Source organism: Lissotriton vulgaris, chromosome 4_1, assembly GCF_964263255.1.
Source record: "Lissotriton vulgaris chromosome 4_1, aLisVul1.2, whole genome shotgun sequence".
Classification (NCBI taxonomy): Eukaryota; Metazoa; Chordata; class Amphibia; order Caudata; family Salamandridae; genus Lissotriton; species Lissotriton vulgaris.
This window is the reverse complement of record NC_141691.1, coordinates 1,701,592,179-1,701,611,567: the sequence shown is the minus strand read 5'-3', so window position 1 is coordinate 1,701,611,567 and position 19,389 is coordinate 1,701,592,179. Positions and strand designations below refer to the sequence as shown.

Genomic DNA, 19,389 nt, shown 5'->3' with positions numbered 1-19,389 from the left:
CCAAATCATGTAGAAAATCTTTAGTAACCTCCTTAGTTTTGAATAAACTTGATTATTGTAACAGCTTGTATGTCAAGGTTCAATCAACTCTACTAAGGAAGTTACAGGCAGTGCAAAATGCGGCTGCAAGACTGATTTTAGATATTCCAAAATTCCAATCAGTCAGAACTGAAATCAGAAAACTTCATTGGTTGCCTGTCTGTCAGAGGATAAAATTTAAGAACCTCTGTATCGCTCATAAAGCATTAAACAGACAGGGGCCGAAGTTTTTGGAGAACCTGTTTAGATGGTATTCTCCAAATAGAGTGTGGTGTTCAGCTAATGCCTACCTTATGCAGCCAACTAGCTTCAAAAAGATGAATTGGGGTGGAAGGAGTTTCACCTTTAACATCATCAAAGAATGGAACTCTCTTCCGTTATATCTTAGGAAAATTACCCATCATTTAGAATTTAGGAAGCAACTGAAGACTTGGTTATTTTAATCAGTAGTTTTTGAGCACAGCTATTTGAGTCCGTTAGCGCCAGTCCGTTAGCGCCAAGAAACCTGCGGGTATTTGTGCGCTGTATAAATTCCATTAACATTAACTTACCAGTGACGCTCTCAAGGCACTGAGGGGAGGGGGTGCCGCTACTGCTCGAAGAGCCAGGTCTTGAGAAGTTCTGAAGGCGTGTAGGTCTTGGGTCTGCCTTAGGTGGGTAGGGAAGGTGTTCCAGGTCTTGGCGGCGAGGTAGGAGAAGGATCTGCCGCCGGAGGTTGTTCGTTGGATGCGGCGAACAGCGGCGAGGGCGAGGCTGGTGGAGCAGAGCTGGTGGGTGGGGGTGTAGAAGCTGAGTGTGCTGATCAGGTAGGCTGGTCCGGCGTTGTGGAGTGCTTTGTGTGCCTCGGTGAGGAGCTTGAAGGTGATCCTCTTGTTGACAGGGAGCCAGTGTAGGTCTCTCGGGTGGGGGGTGATGTGGCTTCGGCAGAGGACGTTGACTATCAGTCGGGTGGAGGCGTTTTGGATGCGTTGTAGTCGTCGTAGGTGTTTGGCTGGGATTCCTGCGTAGAGTGCGTTGCCGTAGTCCAGTCTGCTGCTGACGAGGGCCTGTGTCACCGTTCTTCTTGTTTCGGTCGGGATCCACCATTCTTTTTTACGTTCTTTTTCCTTTGGTTGTTTGATTCTTTTTCTTCTCTCATACTGTGTCTATCTTATGTTCCTTTCTTTCCCTCTTCCTCTCTTTCTTTCTTTAACAGTTTTTTTCTTTCTGTACTTGAATGTGTCCATCTTCTTTGTTTCTTCCTCCTTCGCACTCATTCTTTCTTTCATTCTTCCCTTTCTGTTTATTTTTCATTCTATTTTTCTTTCTCTCCCTATCTTTCTTTCTTCTTTTTGATATTTACCATATTGTTCACTTTTCTGTCCACATCTCACCATCTTTTGTCTTTCTTTTCTCCCAGTCTTTTTTCATCGCTGTATTTCTGTATCTGTAGCTATACCCCTTTTTGGTCTTTTGTTTATTTCTTTCATGTCTCTTTTCCTTCATTCTTCATCTCACACTATTTCTTTTTTAGTTCTCCATTTTAGACAACTTTAGATGTGTAGTAAAAGTTAATGTCGTTACTCACCCAAAATATTTACCAAGAAATACACATAGATTCATCTCATAGAAATGTACTTTTGACAACACATTTCAGCCATTAGCTACTGTAGTAGTCCACCAGATATCAAAGATGTGGACTGCTTTAAGAAGTAGTTCACGCACATTATGCTGTTATTTTATTTGGTAAATATTTTTTTTTAATGTGCCGATACTGCACCCTATTTGCATGTTTTCTTCAGCCGTTTTTCAGTTATTTTTTTTGGACGGCCTAGCTGCTTCTATGAAATACTGGGCCGGTTATACACATTATTTGGTAAAAAAATAAAGCGCCTAATGCTGTACATTTGTAAATCGAGATTGCGCCCTAATTCTTTTAGAGCTGCCTCATCCTGATGACTTTAAGCATGCATGGGGTTCATTGCATCATCATCTAGTGTAAAGCATTCGCCTGTCCCTTTTTAGGTTGAAGGTTTACAGATAGATCATACAGTCTGTTTGTTCTCTTTTGTACTGCCAGTCACCGGTGTATTCAACTGTGTAGCCTTTGACCGTGTCATGTATCCCCAAGGGGCGGCAATCTGAGTGATAGCCCAGGGTGCCACAAGCTCTAGCTACGCCCCTGAATCCCTGTAGGGAGTGCGGGCCATATGTTCATCACTGACCCCCACAAGGATTGTGTCTAGTGCCTGTCGTCGGATCATGATGTCAAGGGTTGTGCTTGCTGTCGCAAGATGGACCCGAAGGCTTTAAAGGAGAGAGAGGCCAAGTTATTCATGGCGAAGATGAAAAAGGAGAAGAGAGGTCGTAGAAGGTCTAGATCCAGGTCGAGGTTGGGTTCGAAGTCGACGTCGGGTCATGCTTCGAAGTCAAAGAAGCACAAGAAGAAGAAGATGCACGGCTCTCAACGCCGTTCAGTTAAGGACGCGGCTCCAAAGTCGACTTCTCCAGCTCCTCTGCATCGTAAGGCCTATATCTCTCCATCTCCTTCAGGCTCGAATCCAGGTTCTGATATGCTTCGCCTACAGCTTCTCCGGTGCATTCTCCGACGCCAGCTCCATCTCCGATGCTGGCTCATTCTCCGGCTCGGCAGAAGAGGCTTCAGTACCAGATGAGTCTTCGACTCCATTGGCTCCACCGTCAGCGCCGCTTGGCCCGAGTCAGGTAATGCCTCTGCCTGAGTCTGTAACGGGCGCTTACCCACCTTTCCCTGGCCCGGGTCAAGATCCATCACATTACTTAAATGCAATGTATGGAGTTTTTGCAAGAGCTATGTATCACTCTGGAGCACCTTCGGGTCCCATGTGTCCTATTGCCTTTAACCTGGGGGTTCCTTAGGCTTATGCATTTCCCGGCTCCGAGGACATCATCGCCGTTTCCTTCATCTCTGGCGCCGTCAGCTCGACTTCGCTCGACTCGGGCTGTGCCTCTGGATAAGTGTTCGACACTGGCTTCGGATCCGTCGGAGTAGTGTCTGGCTCCGCCGATGCCGGTTCCGAGGATGAGGTTCAGGAAGGAGGCGCAGAGAATTTTGGAGGAGTAACATTATCGTGCTGAGTAAGAAATGGAGGAAGGTGAACTTCAGGAGTCAGAAGACTTATTTGAAGGTTTGAGGAAAGCAAGTGGCCTAGATATGTCCCCGGAATGGAAGCTTTCTCCTCCTTCGGATGCTCCTTCCAAGGATGTGTTTCCTTAACACACAGTTATAAGGAAGGCAGCAAGCTTTTAGACCTACAGCTTCCTATAGCTGAATTCAAGTCCAATATTTTAACTGAGGTTCTCCATTCTCCCTCCACTGTAATAGAGCCTTATTGCCTTTTAATGATGCCATCACTGAACCAGTTATGGAAGTTTTGCGTAAGCCCTTTTCAGATCCAGCAGTATCAAAATCTGTCGCTAGGAGGTACAGGGCGGCTCCAGGAGATCCGGACTTTCTAACAGCTCATCCATCTCCTGAGAGCCTCGTGGTTCAAGCTGCCTGTTCTAAGAAATCTTCAGGGGCTTTTCCTCAAGTCCCTGGAGATAGAGACTCTAAAAGGCTTGATCACTTGGCTAAAAGGGTGTTCTCCTCAGCAAGTATGGCCTTGAAGTTGACTAATCCCACCTGTCTTTTGGGCCGTTACATTCACGCTCTAATGGACTCTGCAAAACAGCTTGCTCATAAATTGTCTGAGGAGGACAGACCGAATTTTAATGAGGTCTTGACGTACACTCAAGCAGCTGCACTCCAGGTTATTCAGAGTGGCCTGGACACTGCGGACTCTGTTGCAAAGATTATGGGATCTTCGGTTGCCACGAGGAGAAGTGCTTGGCTCAAGTCATCGGAGTTCTCCCCGGATGTGCAGGCAACACTTCTTGACCTCCCTTCCGATGGTTCTGGGCTGTTTGGGGAAAAAAGCAGATGCAGCCTTAGAGAGGTTCAAGGACAGCAAAGTCAGAGCTAAGTCTCTGGGCCTACAGGCGCAACCTAGAGGTCCTCTTACAGGAGGTACAGAGGTTTTGGAAGGCCGTCCTTTCGGACCTACAGGCAGCCTCAGCAGCAGCAAAATACCCTGTATAAGACCTACAGAGGCAAGAACAGAGGTCGTCCACGAGGTCGTCAGCCCTTCTGCTCCTTTACCCCCCCCCCCCCCCACCCCCTCTTGCCACAGCAAAGCAGCCCTAGATCCACCATTCTGGTTCATGTTGGTCTTGTGGGGGGGGTCAGCGTACACATTTTCTGCAAGATTGGCAATCGGTTACTACAGACCTTTGGGTTCTAAATCTTGTGGAAAATGGGTATGCTCTTCCCTTTCGGCAATTCCCTACTAATTACCCTCCTTGCCAAGGGGCTTGCTTGGAGGACCACCTTCTTCTCCTGCAGGAGGAAGTCCTATAACATAACTGAAAAAAGGTGCGATAGAGGCGGTTCCAGAGCTGGAAAGGGGTCAGGGATGCTACTCCCGGTATTTCCTGATACCCAGGAAGGATGGCAGGTTACATCCAATCCTGGATCTTGAACCTTTTTCTGAAGCAGGAGAAGTTCAAGATGCTCACCCTTGCGCAAGCGCTGCAACAGGAGGACTGGATGGTGTCCATCCACTTGCAAGATGAGTATTTTCATATTCCAATCCTGAAGTTTCACAGAAAGTATCTCCACTTTACGGTAGGATCGCAACACTATCAGTTTGCAGTTCTCCCGTTTGGTCTTACTACTACACCTCGAGTCTTCACCAAGGTCATGGATGTGGTGGGAGCCCATCTCAGGAGATTGGGAATTCTGGTTTTCCCCTATCTGGATGACTGGCTGCTTAAGGCGGAGTCGCCAGAGAAGGTGCTTCATCATCTACAAGTGACAACGCAGCTGTTGTACAAATTGGGTTTCTCGATAAACGTGCCCAAGTCTCACCTGGTGCCCTCTCAGCGCAACCTGTTCATAGGGGCGGTACTGGACACTACTGTGTGTCGAGCATTCCCACCTCCACAAAGGATCCTCGACATTCAGGAAATGATCCCTTTGTTCTACGATGGAGCGGTTGTTCCAGTCCTGAAGGTCCTTCGTCTGCTCGGTCTGTTTGCTTCCTGCATTCTGTTGGTCAACCATGCACGCTGGCACATGAGGGTGCTCCAGTGGTTCCTCCGCAGGCAGTGGTATCAGCACAACGAAGATCTCAGGGAGTCAGTAAGGATCTCCAGAGAAGCTGCAGCGGATCGGTCTTGGTGGAACGTGGAGGGCAATCTGTCTCAGGGAAAGCCCTTCAATCTACCTCCATCGGTGGCCGCAGCGATAACAGATGCATCCACTCTAGTGTGGGGTGCTCATCTGGGAGATCTGGAGATCAAGGGTCTTTGTTCTCCAGAGGAAAGGTTGCTTCATGTCAACCTTTTGGAGTTGCGGGCGATAACGTTTGGCGGTCAAGGCCTTCCTCCCTTCCCTTTGCGGTCAATCGTTTCAAGTCCTGACGGAGACCACTACCGCGATGTGGTATGTCAACAAGCGGGGAGGGGTGGGGTCGCCTTGTCTCTGCAGAGAGGCTCTATGTCTCTGGTCCTGGTCAGATTTGTCTGATGGGAAATCATCTGGCCGAAGTTCTGAACGTGCGTGCAGACAGTCTCAGTTGGCAGTTCTCTGCCGACCACGAGTGGAGGATTCATCCAGAGGTGGTTCGTTATGTCTTTTGGACGTGGGGAACTCCTCAGGTGGACCTGTTTGCCACTCACAAGAACGCTCACTGCCGGTCATTCTGCAGTCTCCAGTATCTGATGCGGGTAGCTTTGGGGGACGCGTTTCAGTTGAGTTGGAGCTCTCAACTCCTTTACACGTTTCCTCCCATACCCTTCATTCATCGGGTTCTGAGGAAGATTCGCCAAGACCGGGCCCAAGTCATATTGATCACTCCGATTGGCCAAGAAGGGTGTGGTACCCAGATCTACTTCAGCTCTCGTCGCACCCTCTGCTCAGTCTCCCTCTCAGGGCAGACCTCCTCTTGCTGGTTTTACACCCCCACCTCCAGAGCTTACACCTTCATGCCTGCAGATTGAATGCGGCAACCTGAATTCTTTCTCTCTCCCGCCTGACGTGGTGGATGTTATATTATCGGCCAGGCAACACTCCACCAAGTCATCTATTACTATAGGTGGTCCAAATGTGTCCATTTTTGTAGGGAGCTGTCTATTGACCATTTGAGGGCTCGCTTATCCAACATCCTTCAGTTTCCGCTCTCTCTAGCCCTGCAGGGTTTTGCTGTGGCTACTGTGAAGGGCTATTTATCAGCTTTGTCAGCGTTCATTTGCTTGCCGGATCAGCCGTCGTTGTTCAAGTCACCCATTGTGTTAAGATTCATTAAGGGCCTTACTAACAAGTATGCACCCACTCCTTTTATTGTGCCTCAATGAGACTTAAATCTTGTCTTGACTTACTTGATGGGTTCTCCCTTTAAGCCCTTGCACAAGTGTCCCTTGAAACTATTGTCTTTTAAAACAGTATTTCTTGTTGCGATTACCTCGGCAAGGAGGGTAAGTGAGCTTCAAGATCTGAGTTCGAAACCCCCGTTCTTGACCATTCATGCTGATAGAATGGTCCTCAGGACCAGGGCTGCTTTTCTGCCTAAGGTGGTAACTCTCTTCATCTGGGGCGGTCCATTACTCTTCCTACCTTCTATCATCCCCCTCACCCTTCCAAGGAGGAGGAGCGTCTTGGACCGCTTGGACCCTAAAAGGGCTGTGAGTTTCTACCTCAATAGAACTAAAGACTTTCGTGTGGATGACCAGCTCTTCATGGGCTTCATTGGCTGCAGGAAAGGCAGAGCGGTGCACAAGCGCACCCTTTCCAGATGGATTATCTTGTGCATCAAGATCTGTTACTCTTTGGCCGTTAAGGATCCTCCTAGGGTGGAAGAGCTCACTCTACCAGAGCAAAGTCTTCTACATCTGCCTTATCGATGGGTGTTCCTGTGGAGGGCATTTGTAGAGCGTCAACTTTGGCCACCCTCCATACTTTCGCAAAGCATTACTGCTTGGATTCTGAGGTGAGGAGGGACGGACACTTTGTGCGTTCCCTCCTACAGGATTTTTTGGTATAGAAGGGTGGACACCCTCCTCCGGGAGTGGGGACTGCTGTGGGACTCTATTCACAAGGTGAGGAATCCACTGGCAGATGTATCCATCAGAAGAACAAGTTACTTACCTTCGGTAATGCTTTTTCTGGTGGATACAGTATCTGCCTGTGGATTCCTCACTGACTCACCCGGCTCCCCGTTGTCCAAACTTGTGTGCCTGCAATGTTGATAATTTCTATCTGTTACTTTCAATGGAAGTGTTTTATTCTTTTTGCCTTGCTGCATTGATTTCACACTGTGTGTGTTGGTTTGAATACTATGTACTGTGTATAGTGTATATATTTATGTTGGTCTGTCTGTGTGCCTCGAAGGCACGGGAAAAAAAGGGCGGAACTAACGTCATCACGCTGACGAGGCTCTCTTATGGCTCCAGTGACGTCAGCCGAGCCGCGAGTGGAGCCATACTTCTGTGACGTCGGTCTCGTCGGTGTGGAGAGCTACGAAAAAATTCCGAATGCTGCTGGTGCAGGGGATATTCACAAGGTAAGGAATCCACAGGCAGATACTTCATTCACCAGAAAAAGCGTTACCGAAGGTAAGTAACTTGTTCATTTGGTTCCTCTCCACAAACTTTGATTGAGCTCAGAAAAATGTAAGGAACTGACACCAGGGTGCTAGGCAGTGGCATTCATAGGCCAATGTTGTTGCATCCTAGACAAAGTCATGAATAGAGTTCATCGGTGGCACCCATGGGCTCTGGAGAGCTATTGCTGGGGGAAACGTTTTCCAGATCCACTCTGGCACATGGGTGATGTTCATAAAGAGAGTAATCGAAGATATGGAACCCAACAGAAATATTTTTATATTAGTTGAGCCACTTTAGCTGTTTTGAATTCTCTGAAATGTATAAGTCATGGTGCACAGGGACCCCGGTACATGGTTTTAATGAAGTCAATTCTTTATGAAATAGATGTGATTGCTAGTGTCTTGTGGTGAGTGGTGAAAACAAAATGAAAGGATAGATCTTTTTCAGAACAAACAGAAAGAAAAAATCTTCGAAACATGGAGTGAACTTGAAAAAGCGAAGTTAGTCAAAATTGACTACAAGGTTCTTTTCATTCTCTAGTGGACAATTGCAGTGGGCAGTATCTGTTGACGAGGTGGAGAGAACTAGGTACTCTTCTCGTCTGCCACCAGAAAAATCTCCATCTTGTCCTCACTGAGGTTGAGAAAATAACCCTGCGTCTAGTAGTGATGTGATACACAATTACTGAAATAGACCACTGTCCTTAATCGGGTATAAAAAGATCTCTGTGTCATCAACATAACAATAAAATTGAAGCATCAGAGCGGATGTGGAGAACCACAGGCTCATCCTAAATGTTAAAAAGAATTGGAGACACTGCGAAGCCTTGAGGGGGTGTCATAAGCAGTACTTAACTTGAGCCAGTGGTGGCCACAGGCAATTATTTTTGGGGACAGGCACTTATTTTTCCACACCAGATATTTGCCAAGTGCAAAAGAGGGAAATCACACAAATCAGAAACACGGAAAAAGAAAAACACACCACATCTGCCACAAAAGGGGACAGCAGGAATCTGCCAGAGTGAGATAAAGTGGCATAGAGTGTCTAATAGTGGATTAAAGACTACCAGCCTTGGTGTCATGCATGCTGACATTTAATTGCATCAGCTGCTGACTTCTGAGCAGAGCTTTGGGCATTGGCACTCTTTCTTTCCTAAATTGAGCACTGGATAAGTGATTAGGAGGGGTTTATGTAGAAATTTTCCTTTTACCACCTTTTATGTTTGCTCTTTTGAATCTGAAAAGAAATAAGGTAAGACATAAACACAAAGCCCTAAGTAGTTTGGAAAAAAGTTAATTCTGAATACTCCCTAACCACCCTATGCCCAAAGGAATATTAGAAGTAAGTAGCATTCAAATTTGTGGTCTTTGTTAATTTCTTTGTTTGTCTATTTTGTACACATTTTTGCAGAAAGGATTACATACAGCAGAGATTTCCTGATGAAGCTTTCAAGCCTGTCAATATCAAGGAAGAAACCGGACTTCTTGCCTGATCATCCTATTGTGCTTCAGGACCCTGTAAGTATTTTGTATCATGTTTCTCATTTCATATTAAAAATGTTGTTAAGACACAAACAAAGTGAAACAGACTTCACTTTCCTGAAATGAAAACAAGAGTTAATTACTTTTGTTTACATAAAAATCGTGAGGTGATAAAACCTAGACACAATGCAAAAAAAAAGCAGAAAACAAATAGTTAGGATTGCAGAAAAGTGAAAGTACAAATTAAAATCAGTGATTAGTAAAATAAAGAGAAGAACCAGAGAATTTGTTAGTTAAGATATATAACCTTTCTACATAAATGATATAAAGGCTATATATAGTCACTGGAAAAAACACAGGTTTCAGACATGTTATAGTTAGGAATTAGCGTTTAAAAAACCTTAGAAATTCACTGTAAAAACCATAGGTTTAAGGCTGATATAGTTAGCTGGACATTTCACTCGTACAAAACCATTGAAATTCCTCCGTTATAGTATGTTCTGCTAACTATAACTTGCGCCCCCGCAATCCACTGCTGCTGATGTCACATATTACATTATTCATGACATGGCCAGTGACATCACTGATGACATCTCAAATGACATCACTGTTGACATCATCCAGTGAATGTGGTGTGGTTCGTTATTTAAATATGTATTATATATATATAGCAATCTGCATTTAAGAATAGGTTGATATATAAATATAAATATCTGGATAGAGGATTTAGGAGCAGTGTGATTGACTGTTTACTTGACTAATTTATAGTGTCTCACTAAATATATTGGATAGTGGCTAAACTGTGTGAATATCTGTATCACTTTGTCAGTTGTTGTGTAAACTGCTGCACCAGTTGGTTCCGGGGCTATGTGAAAGTCTATATTAGTTATTGATTAGTTAACTGAGTATTTGTATGGGAGAGTGAATGTGTATGTCGTTCGGTGGGGGGTGTGTGACTGGCCAAAGATGCTTGAATAGTTGATTCAGTAGGTATATGAGGTTAAGACTACATGTTATAACAGTTGTTTGGATGAGTGAATATCTTTATGGGTGTGATGATGAGCAAATATATCTCTCAATGGTACATGTCCAACAAACTAGAAAAATAAAAGGCAGTGTATGTGACCGTTATCCAGTATTATGGGTGTCTTTCATAGATTCACATGCCTGAATCATTCCCCGTCGTCGGGATGGGAGTCCCCGGTACATAAATAAGTAATATCCTATAGACCTCACCTCCTCCAGAACCTTCCTGGCAGGAAGTGGTTGCATGAGTGGCTGTATGGATAACTGTATACTTGTATTAGTGATTTTATAACACACTAAGTATGAGTTACTACCTATATGAATAAATGGAGTGGTGCTTGTGTGTATCTGATGAAATGTAAGTATGATCCATTGTTTGCATAAGTGAGTAGGATGACTGCATAAGGGAATAGGATATGTGCTGGTGTGTATTGTTGATATAGGTGTATAAGTATATTTGATAGTGTTCTATTGATCATTGATAGCATGTATGAGTGAATCTATAGGTAAGTGATTAGAAGTGTGTGTAGATCTAGGAATCACTGAGTGGGTTTTTAGAAACTTGTATAGGTGTGTCAATGGATTCAAATATGGTACTCTGTATTTTACAGTGAGTGATGAAAGGTTATACTAGTGTATGATGAGGTGTATCTGATTGTTACGTGGATGATGTCATCAGTGATGTCATTTGAGATGTCATCAGTGATGTCACTGACCATGTCATGAATGATGCAATATGTGACATCATCATCAGCAGTGGATTGTGGGCGCGCGAGTGATAGTAGCAGAACTAACTATAAAGGAGGAATTTCAATGGTTTTGTACGAGCGAAATGTTTTTAAACGCTTATTCCTAACTATAACATGTCTGAAAGCTATGGTTTTTTCAGTGAATTTCGAAGGTTTTTTTAATGATAATTTTTAAATGTAAGAATTTGTTTTTTTATACTGATTTTCTACTGTTTTTTAACTGTTTATTTTACATATTTTATTTTTTAAATTACATTATACATTTTTAATATAAATGTAAATAAAAATGTTTTTGTAGAATGTATAAGTGCAGAACTAGAAGTGTGTTGGTTAGCTAGGAACTGCATGCATAGTGGATAGGTGTTTGACGCAGTCATGTGCTAAGGCCTGGCTCACTAGAGGAGTGCAAGAGGAGTGACAGCGTGTTTCCTGGAAGTGTATGGATACTGACTGGGGCATTGAAGGTGTGAAAGACAAGTGTGTAGGTGGTTAGAGGAATGCATGCATAGTGGATAGAGGTTTGAAGGAGTCCATGTGCTAAAGGTTTACTGCACGAATATTTGGGTACTCACTGAATGATTAGAGTACTGCAAGAAGAGTGCATGGGTGAATTTATAAGTGTTTGGGTTTTGGCGCAGTGAATGGATTAGTACATGATGCTGAATGGGTCACTGTAGGCGTGCAAGGGGAGTGATCGTGTTTGCTGGAAGTGTATGAATACTGACTGGGAAATGGAAGGTGTGAAAGACAAGTGTGTAGGTGGTTAGAGGACTGCATGCATAGTAGATAGGTGTTTGAAGCAGTCCATGTGTTAAGGCCTGGCTCAGCGCATGAGTACTTGGGTACTGACTGAATGATTAGAGTACTGCAAGGAGAGTGCCTGGGTGAATTTATAAGTGTTTGGCTTTTGGCATAGTGAATGGATTAGTACATGGTGCCGAATGGGTCACTAGAGGAGTGCAATGGGAGTGACCGTGTTTGCTGGAAGTGTATGGATACTGACTGGAGAATTGAAAGTGTGAAAGACAAGTGTGTAGGTGGTTGGAAGACTGCATGCATAGTGGTTAGGGGTTTGAAGTAGTCCATGTGTTAAGGCCTGGGTCACTGGATGAGTGGTACTGGTGGTAACTGACTCTGACTAAGCAGTCCTAGAGCCAGTGCTATGCTAAAAGACACTAAGAATACAGTTAAAACAACCTACATACACTAGGGAACACTATGCTTTGGGGTACCCCTGTGATTAAAATGACCTTCTCTGTAAGCCCGCAGTACATAATAGGTCAGGGGGATTAAAACTGCCTCTTAAAACGTGCCACGGGATGCGTTTGCACATTGGTGAAAGGGTGGGGGTGAGGGTGGGGGGGGGGGGGGGACGCTGACTTGAGCGAACACGCCCTGTGGCCATTTTAAGTTGTGGGATAAAGTCCCCTTAAATCCTGAGTGTCCCTTGGGCCCAACTAGCCCACCTGGTATCTCCAGTTAGCGCCACAGAGCTGCATTGCAGAGAGGTGTAAAAAGTGGCGCAGCCTGGACCACCTCTCTGCAACGCTGTGGCGCTTACTGGAAGTACCTGGTGGACTAGTTGGCCCCAGGGGCCCTCAGGATTGATGGCCAATTATTTCCACATCTTAAAACCCGCCACAGGGCATGTTTGCACACGTCACCTCAGGCCTCATCTGTGAGAAAGTGCCATCTTTCTTGCATGGTATGCCCCCACGTTTTGCTGAATTGCTGATGTGCTTTGACTGAGTGTGCCCTGGGCTCCTGCCAATAAGGTGCCTGTGTTCCTTCCCTAAAACTGTATTGATGCTAAAACCCAATTGACATCTCTAGCCACATGTCAGCCCCTGGTAAATGGTACCGATGGCACTGTGGCCAGAGAAGACCCCTAAGGGCTGCAGCACTTACTGTGCCACCCTAAGGGGTCCTGCACCCTGACACCCACACACTGCCTTTGCAGACCGAGTGTCCTTGTGCAGAACTAAATAAAGAGTGGACATGGAGCACATCCCTCTGTGCCATGCGCACAAACCCACTGCCCTGGCACCCCTCTGGCTGGGTGCCCTATGGCAGTGGTGTGGGCACAGGTGCATGAGCCCTCTGCCCCTACAGTACCCAGGGCCATTGAATGGCACTTTAAGTGCAGTGAGGCCATTAAGAGTATATGGTGCTGGGAGGTTGTCATTACGAACTCCACAGCATTATAATGGCTACACTGAAGACTGACAAGTTTGATATCAAACTTCTCAGCACATTAAACCCACACTGAGGCCAGTGTGGGATGTAATGTAAAATGCACTACAGAGGGCATCTTAGAGATGCCCCTTGAAACTTAACATACAATCAACGTCTTGTCTGAGAGGCTGCCTAGGCTGTCACACAGCAGGCATGTTGCTGGACCCCTGGGTGGAGATCCCCCGCTCTCCTAGGCCTGCAACAATGCACATCCTGGGGGAGGTGCTAGGTCTCCTCCCCCAGGAGGGGCAGGGGAAAGCTTCAAAGGCATACCATACCGTCTTTGTGAGCTTCTCCAGACCACTTGCTGTACTTAGCAACTGGCCCCCACCGGTTCTGAACCCCACTCTGGCTGGAAGACTGACAGGAAACCCTACGTGGGGTAAGGAGGTGTGCCAACCTGTGCCAGCTCCACCCCTCAGGTGGGAGAGGCGAGGTGAAGCACAACCCTAGGCCCCAGCCATCTTAAGGATGGGGAGCCCTGCCCAATCAGAGATAGACTTCTGCCCCCCTCCCACAGGAGAGGAGCAGGATAGGGGGTGTACTCACCCAGGGCCAGGACGGTCCCTGCCCTTCCCCTACCTGTAACACGCCTACATTTAGTATTTAGGGGCACCCTAAACCTTCCTTCCTCAGATACCGATTTCGAAACCAGTACGAAGACCCAGAAGAAGAAGACCTGCCATACAGCTGCTAACAAGAGAACGACACCAACTGACTTGGCCCTAGCCCTACATGCCTGTTGATCCATGAACCTGCTCCTGATAAATCCCGGCGTCTCCTGCGGACAGCAACCTCAAGAACCCCAGAGAACCTGCCTGCCTTGACCCTCTCAGAGACTGGGAATCCCATAAGCAGTGGCTCTGCTGAAACAGCAACACCCCTGGTGCCGGCCAGGAACCGGGAATCCAGCCCCACTCTGCACCCGCCGAGTCCGGCCTGTGCCCGAGTGGAAAAAGACCCTGAGGAAGCCCCCGTCCCCCCCCCCCCCCCCGGCGATTCTGACCTGGAATCCAGTGCCCAAGGACCCTCCTAAACAACCCAGACGATGCCTCCAGACTCAGAACCAGGGACCCCTCCAACCACGACCAGCAGAGGGTAAGTTTCCCGACATGCAAAGCACCCAAACTCCAGGGTGCCAACCTACCCTCCAAGATCCCAACTTACCCCTTGAAGTGTTCGTCGCTCCAGAAGATGCACCGTCCCCAAGCCTGTAGCCTTTGTTCCCTTTTGAAGATCTCCATTGAATAACATTGAGCTCCCAACGGCTCAAAAACACCCTGCACCAAGCCGCCCGAGTGCCCCTGGCAGTGCAACCTTTGTCCTATCCTACTTCCCCATTTGCCCTGAGCAAGTTACCAGGAGCCCAGCTCCCACAGCCGCGTGGCCTGCTAGCCAGCAGCCACCAACCAAAGGCCCCCTGCCTCTCATTGGATAACATTGGGCCTAACTACCTCTGCACCTGGCTGCCCCTGTGTCGCTGAGGTTGTACCAACTGTACCTACCTGACCCTGGGAGACCCCTGAGTCTATGCCTAGAACCTTAACTCTGCCAGTCGACTAGTTACCTAAAAGCCGATAACTCACTTTTCTTTCCTAGGCTAACATTGACTGGTTTCACTTGCAAATTCGATTTTTCAAACTTACAAATATTCCTCTAAAATGAGCCAAACTACAAATTCCGATTTATTCACTTGTTATCAGGGTAGACCTCGGTGCTGCATCTTTGAGCCCAGTACTGATCCTGAAAAGTAATTCTAACCGTACCTACCAGTAACTAGAATTTCCTTCAATAGGATATTGTTGCCTGCTTTTTGCTGAAAAAGTTTCTAAGTGTCGATTTTTGAACTTTCAAATATTCCTCTAAAATCAGCCGAACTACGAATTCCGATTTACTCACCTGTTATCAGGAGAGACCTCAGTGCTGCATCTTTGAGCCCAGTACGGATCCTGAAAAGTAATTCTAACCATACTTAACAGTAACTAGAATTTCTTTTCATAGGATATCATTGTCTGCTTTTTGCTGAAAAAGTTTCTAAGTGTCTATTTTTGAAACTTACAAATATTCTCTCAAAATAGGGCCAACGATAAAAACGTAATTACTTGCTGTTTTCGATAGAGGTCCCAGTGCCTAACCTAGGAGTCCAGCACTAGGTTACAAAAGTAACGTGAACATACTTTACCTGCAAATTGAATTTCCTTCCATAGGATAACATTGGTAATTTCGACTGAAAAAGTTTGTGTCATACAATAATATTTCTTAAAAATCACTACTGTAACCAAAAAGCTTTTACTTAACTGTTTACAGCTCATGTCCCAGGACTGAATCTAGGATCCAGTCCTGTGGTTAGAAAAATAATCTACAAAGTAACTTATTGCATTTTACCAGAAATTCTCATTAAGCTCAATGTTGCATTGTGTTTGAAATTGTGTTGCCTATTGCAACAAACTGTAACTATAGCATTCAAAAAGTCTATTGCTAATTTGAAAAGTATTTAACTAAAATACCTCATCCTGAGAAAGTATATTTTGATACCTTGTTGGTTCTAAAATAAAACTATATCTTTTGATACAAAACAATCGGCCTAGAGTTCAGTTCTTGAGTGTGTGAGACCATTTGCTGACTGAGTGTGTACAACAAGTGCTTTACATTTTCCTCTGATACTGCCTTACTGCTTGACCAAGCTACCACTTTAAAGAGTAAGGTTATATCTAACTTTAACCTCTGCCAAACCTCTGGGGACTGGGGACTCTATACACACTGTACCTTACTTTGGTCCAGTATATATAGAGCCACTTTCCTACACCATCCCCTCCCTTCATCACTGTGTAAACGTGCCCTGTGTCTGTTTTCATTTGGGAGATTAGTTCCCCTTGAAATCTGAGTGTCCCTAGGGTCCACGTAGCCCACTAGGTACCTCCAGTAAGCGCCACAGAGCTACGTTCCATAGAGGTGTAAAAATGGGCACGGCCTGGGCCACCTCTCTGAAACACAGCGCCGTGGCGCTTACTGGAAGCACCTGGTGGGCTAGTTAACCCCCAGGGGTCCTCAAGATTGAAGGGAAATTATTTCCCCAACTTAAAACACCACACAGGGCGTGTTTAAAAACGTCACTTCAGGCACCGTCACCTCCCTTCACCACTGTGTAAACGCGCTCTATGTCCGTTCTAAGTTGGGAAAATAAGTCCCCTTGAATCCTAGAGGGCCCTAGGGTCAAACTATCCCACTGGGTACCTCCAGTAAGCGCCACAGAGCTGCGTTGCAGAGCGGTATAAAAAGGGGCGTGGTCTCTGAACACCTGTCTGCAAGGCAGCTCCGTGGCGCATACTGGAGGTACCTGGTGGGCGAGTTGGCCCTCAGGGACCCTCAGTATTGAAAGAGAATTAATTTCCCAACTTATAATTCGCCATGGGCGTGTTTGCACAATGGTGAAGGAAGGGGGCGTGGCCTGAGGTGACATGTCTGCAAACACGCCCTGTAGCGCGTTTTAAGTTGGAGAATGAATTCCTCCTCAATCCTGAGGGTCCCTAGCACCGTTGCAGAGAGGTGTAATAAGGGGCTCGGCCTGTACCACCTCTCTGCAACGCAGGGCAGGGCGTGTTTGCACACATGTCACCTCAGGCCCAGCCCCCTCCCTTCACCACTGTGTAAACGCGCCCTGTGGCATGTTTTAATTTGGGTGTTTAACTCCCCCTGAATCCTGAGGGTCCCTGGTGTGCAATTAGCCCACCAGCTACCTCCATTAAGCGCCTCAGAGCTGCGTTGCAGAGGGGTGTAAAAAGGGGCGTGGCCTCAGAACACCTCTCTGCAACGCAGCCCCCTGGCGCATACTGGAGGTTCTTGGTGGGGTAGTTGGCCCCCAGGGGACCCCCAGTATTCAAGGGGAATTCGTTACCCATCAGCAAACGCGCCAGGGGTCCCTTTTGCAGAGTGCTAAAAGGAGGGGGCGTGGCTCCGGCGCTATGCTGGTCTTTTTCTTTTTTAAAGAAGGGGGGCTGTGTGGTCCCCTTCTTTTCCTAATATCCTTGGCCATGGGGACCCCATCCCCCAGGGCCTGGGGGATGGGGTCAAAATTCAAAAATTGGGAAGGGGGCCCCATCCCTTGGGGCATGGCATTTTATTTCCTTATTTTAAATCTTTTGGAGGGGGGCTGCGCAGCCCCCCTCCTTAGGCCATTTATGGCCTCGGGGACCCCATCCCCCGGGGCGGGCCTTGCCATTTTTTTTAATTATAATTTATTTTATATTTGGGGATGGGGCCGCATGGCCCCCCTCCGGGGCCACGTATGGTCCCGGGGACCCCATCCTCCAGGGCTGGCCCTCTCTGTTGGGGACCGTGGGGGGTCCCCAATCCCCCCACTGTCCCAGCAGGCTCCCCGCGTCCTTCGGGAGCCTGCATTGCTTTTCCACATGGGGAGCTGCTAAGATGCAGCTTCCCGTGTGGAAAAGCCATTTGGTTTGCATTTTAAAAGGGAGAGCAGGTTTCCCTGCTCTCTCTTTCAAAATACAAACCAAGTTTGTTAAGGCAGGGCTCCCGCCCTTCCATAGCAAACTATAGTGTGCCGGGGGTGGGCACCCAGGGACACTGCAGGAGCCGGCCCTGGGATGTGGTGGTCCCCAGAGCCACAACAAGGCTGCAGGAGGGGGGCCGCGCGGGCCCCCTCCAACCATCTTAAGCCCCTGGGAGGTGGTGGTCCCCGGGGTAGGGGGGGGGGCTTGAGCCCCCCCCCCCCCCTCCCCCACACAGGTTTTATTTTAACAGAAGCCCCGGTGGTGGCGGTCCCCGGGGCTTGGGGGGCCCCTCTGGGCCCTCCATTACTATAATATATTGCCCACAGGACTTTGCCCCACCCCTGGGGGCTTATCAAAAATGAAACGTGGGAGCCGGCACTTCTTTTTTTTTTTCCGAGGCGGGATGCGCGGATCCTATGCTTAACCTGCAATTTAAAAAAACAAACATTTCTATTGCCTTGCGGGTCCTTGTGGGACCCCTTGAGCAGGCCTAGGGAGTCAGGGTGTTTCTACCCTGCCCCCTTAGCGTGTTTTGTGCGTTTATTTTCTGATTTCTTTGCCTTGGTTCTGCCGAGGTACAAGATGGCTGCCAACACTTCCTGGTTTGAAGTGTTGACAGCCAATTAGCATAAAGCTCGTGCTCTGGAGGATCCGCGGCCCTAGCTATATATATGCTTTAACTTTTGAATTTCTCAGCAACTACTAAAAGGATTTTTCACTTTTTTTTTTTTTTTGGGCGCAAGATTTTATTGACAATGTCGGTAAAATACAGTAGTGTGCCTACAACCCTGGGGCCGGCTGAAACAATCACTCCCCCTGATGAATAGAAAAATACACAGCTATTCAGCGACAACCAGCGGTCGGGCAGCGCAATCAAAAATATATATGAAAAACTGACAATCCTCATTATCTTCAAAAATGGATGTTATCTTGCTTTTTTTGTTTTATATTGACATAACTTGAACTAGTGACTCAGTAGTACAAAGAACAACATCTCCTGTCTTTTGTAATCTGTTTTCCATTGCTGCACGTACAAAGTCTTATCCTGTTGACCCTTCCACCCCCACCCCCTGCCAGACCCACACCATGAATCTGTTATGCACCTCGGACTTGCTCATCCTATCGACTTCATTAGTAACCAGTGGCCCTAAGCAGTTAACCGTCCCCCATCTCGTTCTCGGAGCTATCAATGTCTTCTTCCTCCAGGGGTTCACATGGGTCCCCACTATAGGTGTTCCAGGGTTGCCATACCGCATTCCACTTACGAGGGTTCGCCCTCAGTTTATACACCGCCCGTTCTGTTACCATAAGTGTGTCCATGTTCCTGCACCATTGTGACAAAGTTGGTACCTCTGCTGCTCCCCACTTCTGGGCTATGTCTCGTTTTGCTGTCACGATACCCACAGTGGCCCACAATCTACCATAAAGCGTTAAATCATTAGCGCCCCACACATTCAGCAGGTACACACGAGGGTCAGGTGCCAGAGAGGTTTCTAGTGTTTGCGAGATGGTACGCATCACCTGCGGCCAGTAGCTCACAAGGGATGGGCATTCCCAGATGGTATGTATGAAAGTGCCATCTGCCCCACATCCCCTGAGACAGTGTGGGTGAGGTGCCCTATTCAATCTGTGTAATGTAGTCCTTGTATAGTATATCCTATGCAAAATTTTTAGTTGCACCAGACG

The 19,389-nt window shown here is 46.9% G+C and overlaps 1 protein-coding gene across 7 annotated transcripts in view; it reads left to right on the top strand.

Annotated features, from left to right (window-relative positions):
* C4_1H8orf88 (chromosome 4_1 C8orf88 homolog) overlaps positions 1 to 19,389 on the top strand; it is a 736,309-nt gene that overhangs the window by 543,573 nt on the left and 173,347 nt on the right. For all 7 annotated transcript variants that reach the window (XM_086967013.1, XM_086967010.1, XM_086967012.1 and 4 more), the window contains one exon: positions 9,112 to 9,218. In XM_086967013.1, coding sequence (XP_086823139.1) covers positions 9,112 to 9,218 — 107 coding nt within the window. The remainder of the gene's footprint in view (positions 1 to 9,111; positions 9,219 to 19,389) is intronic.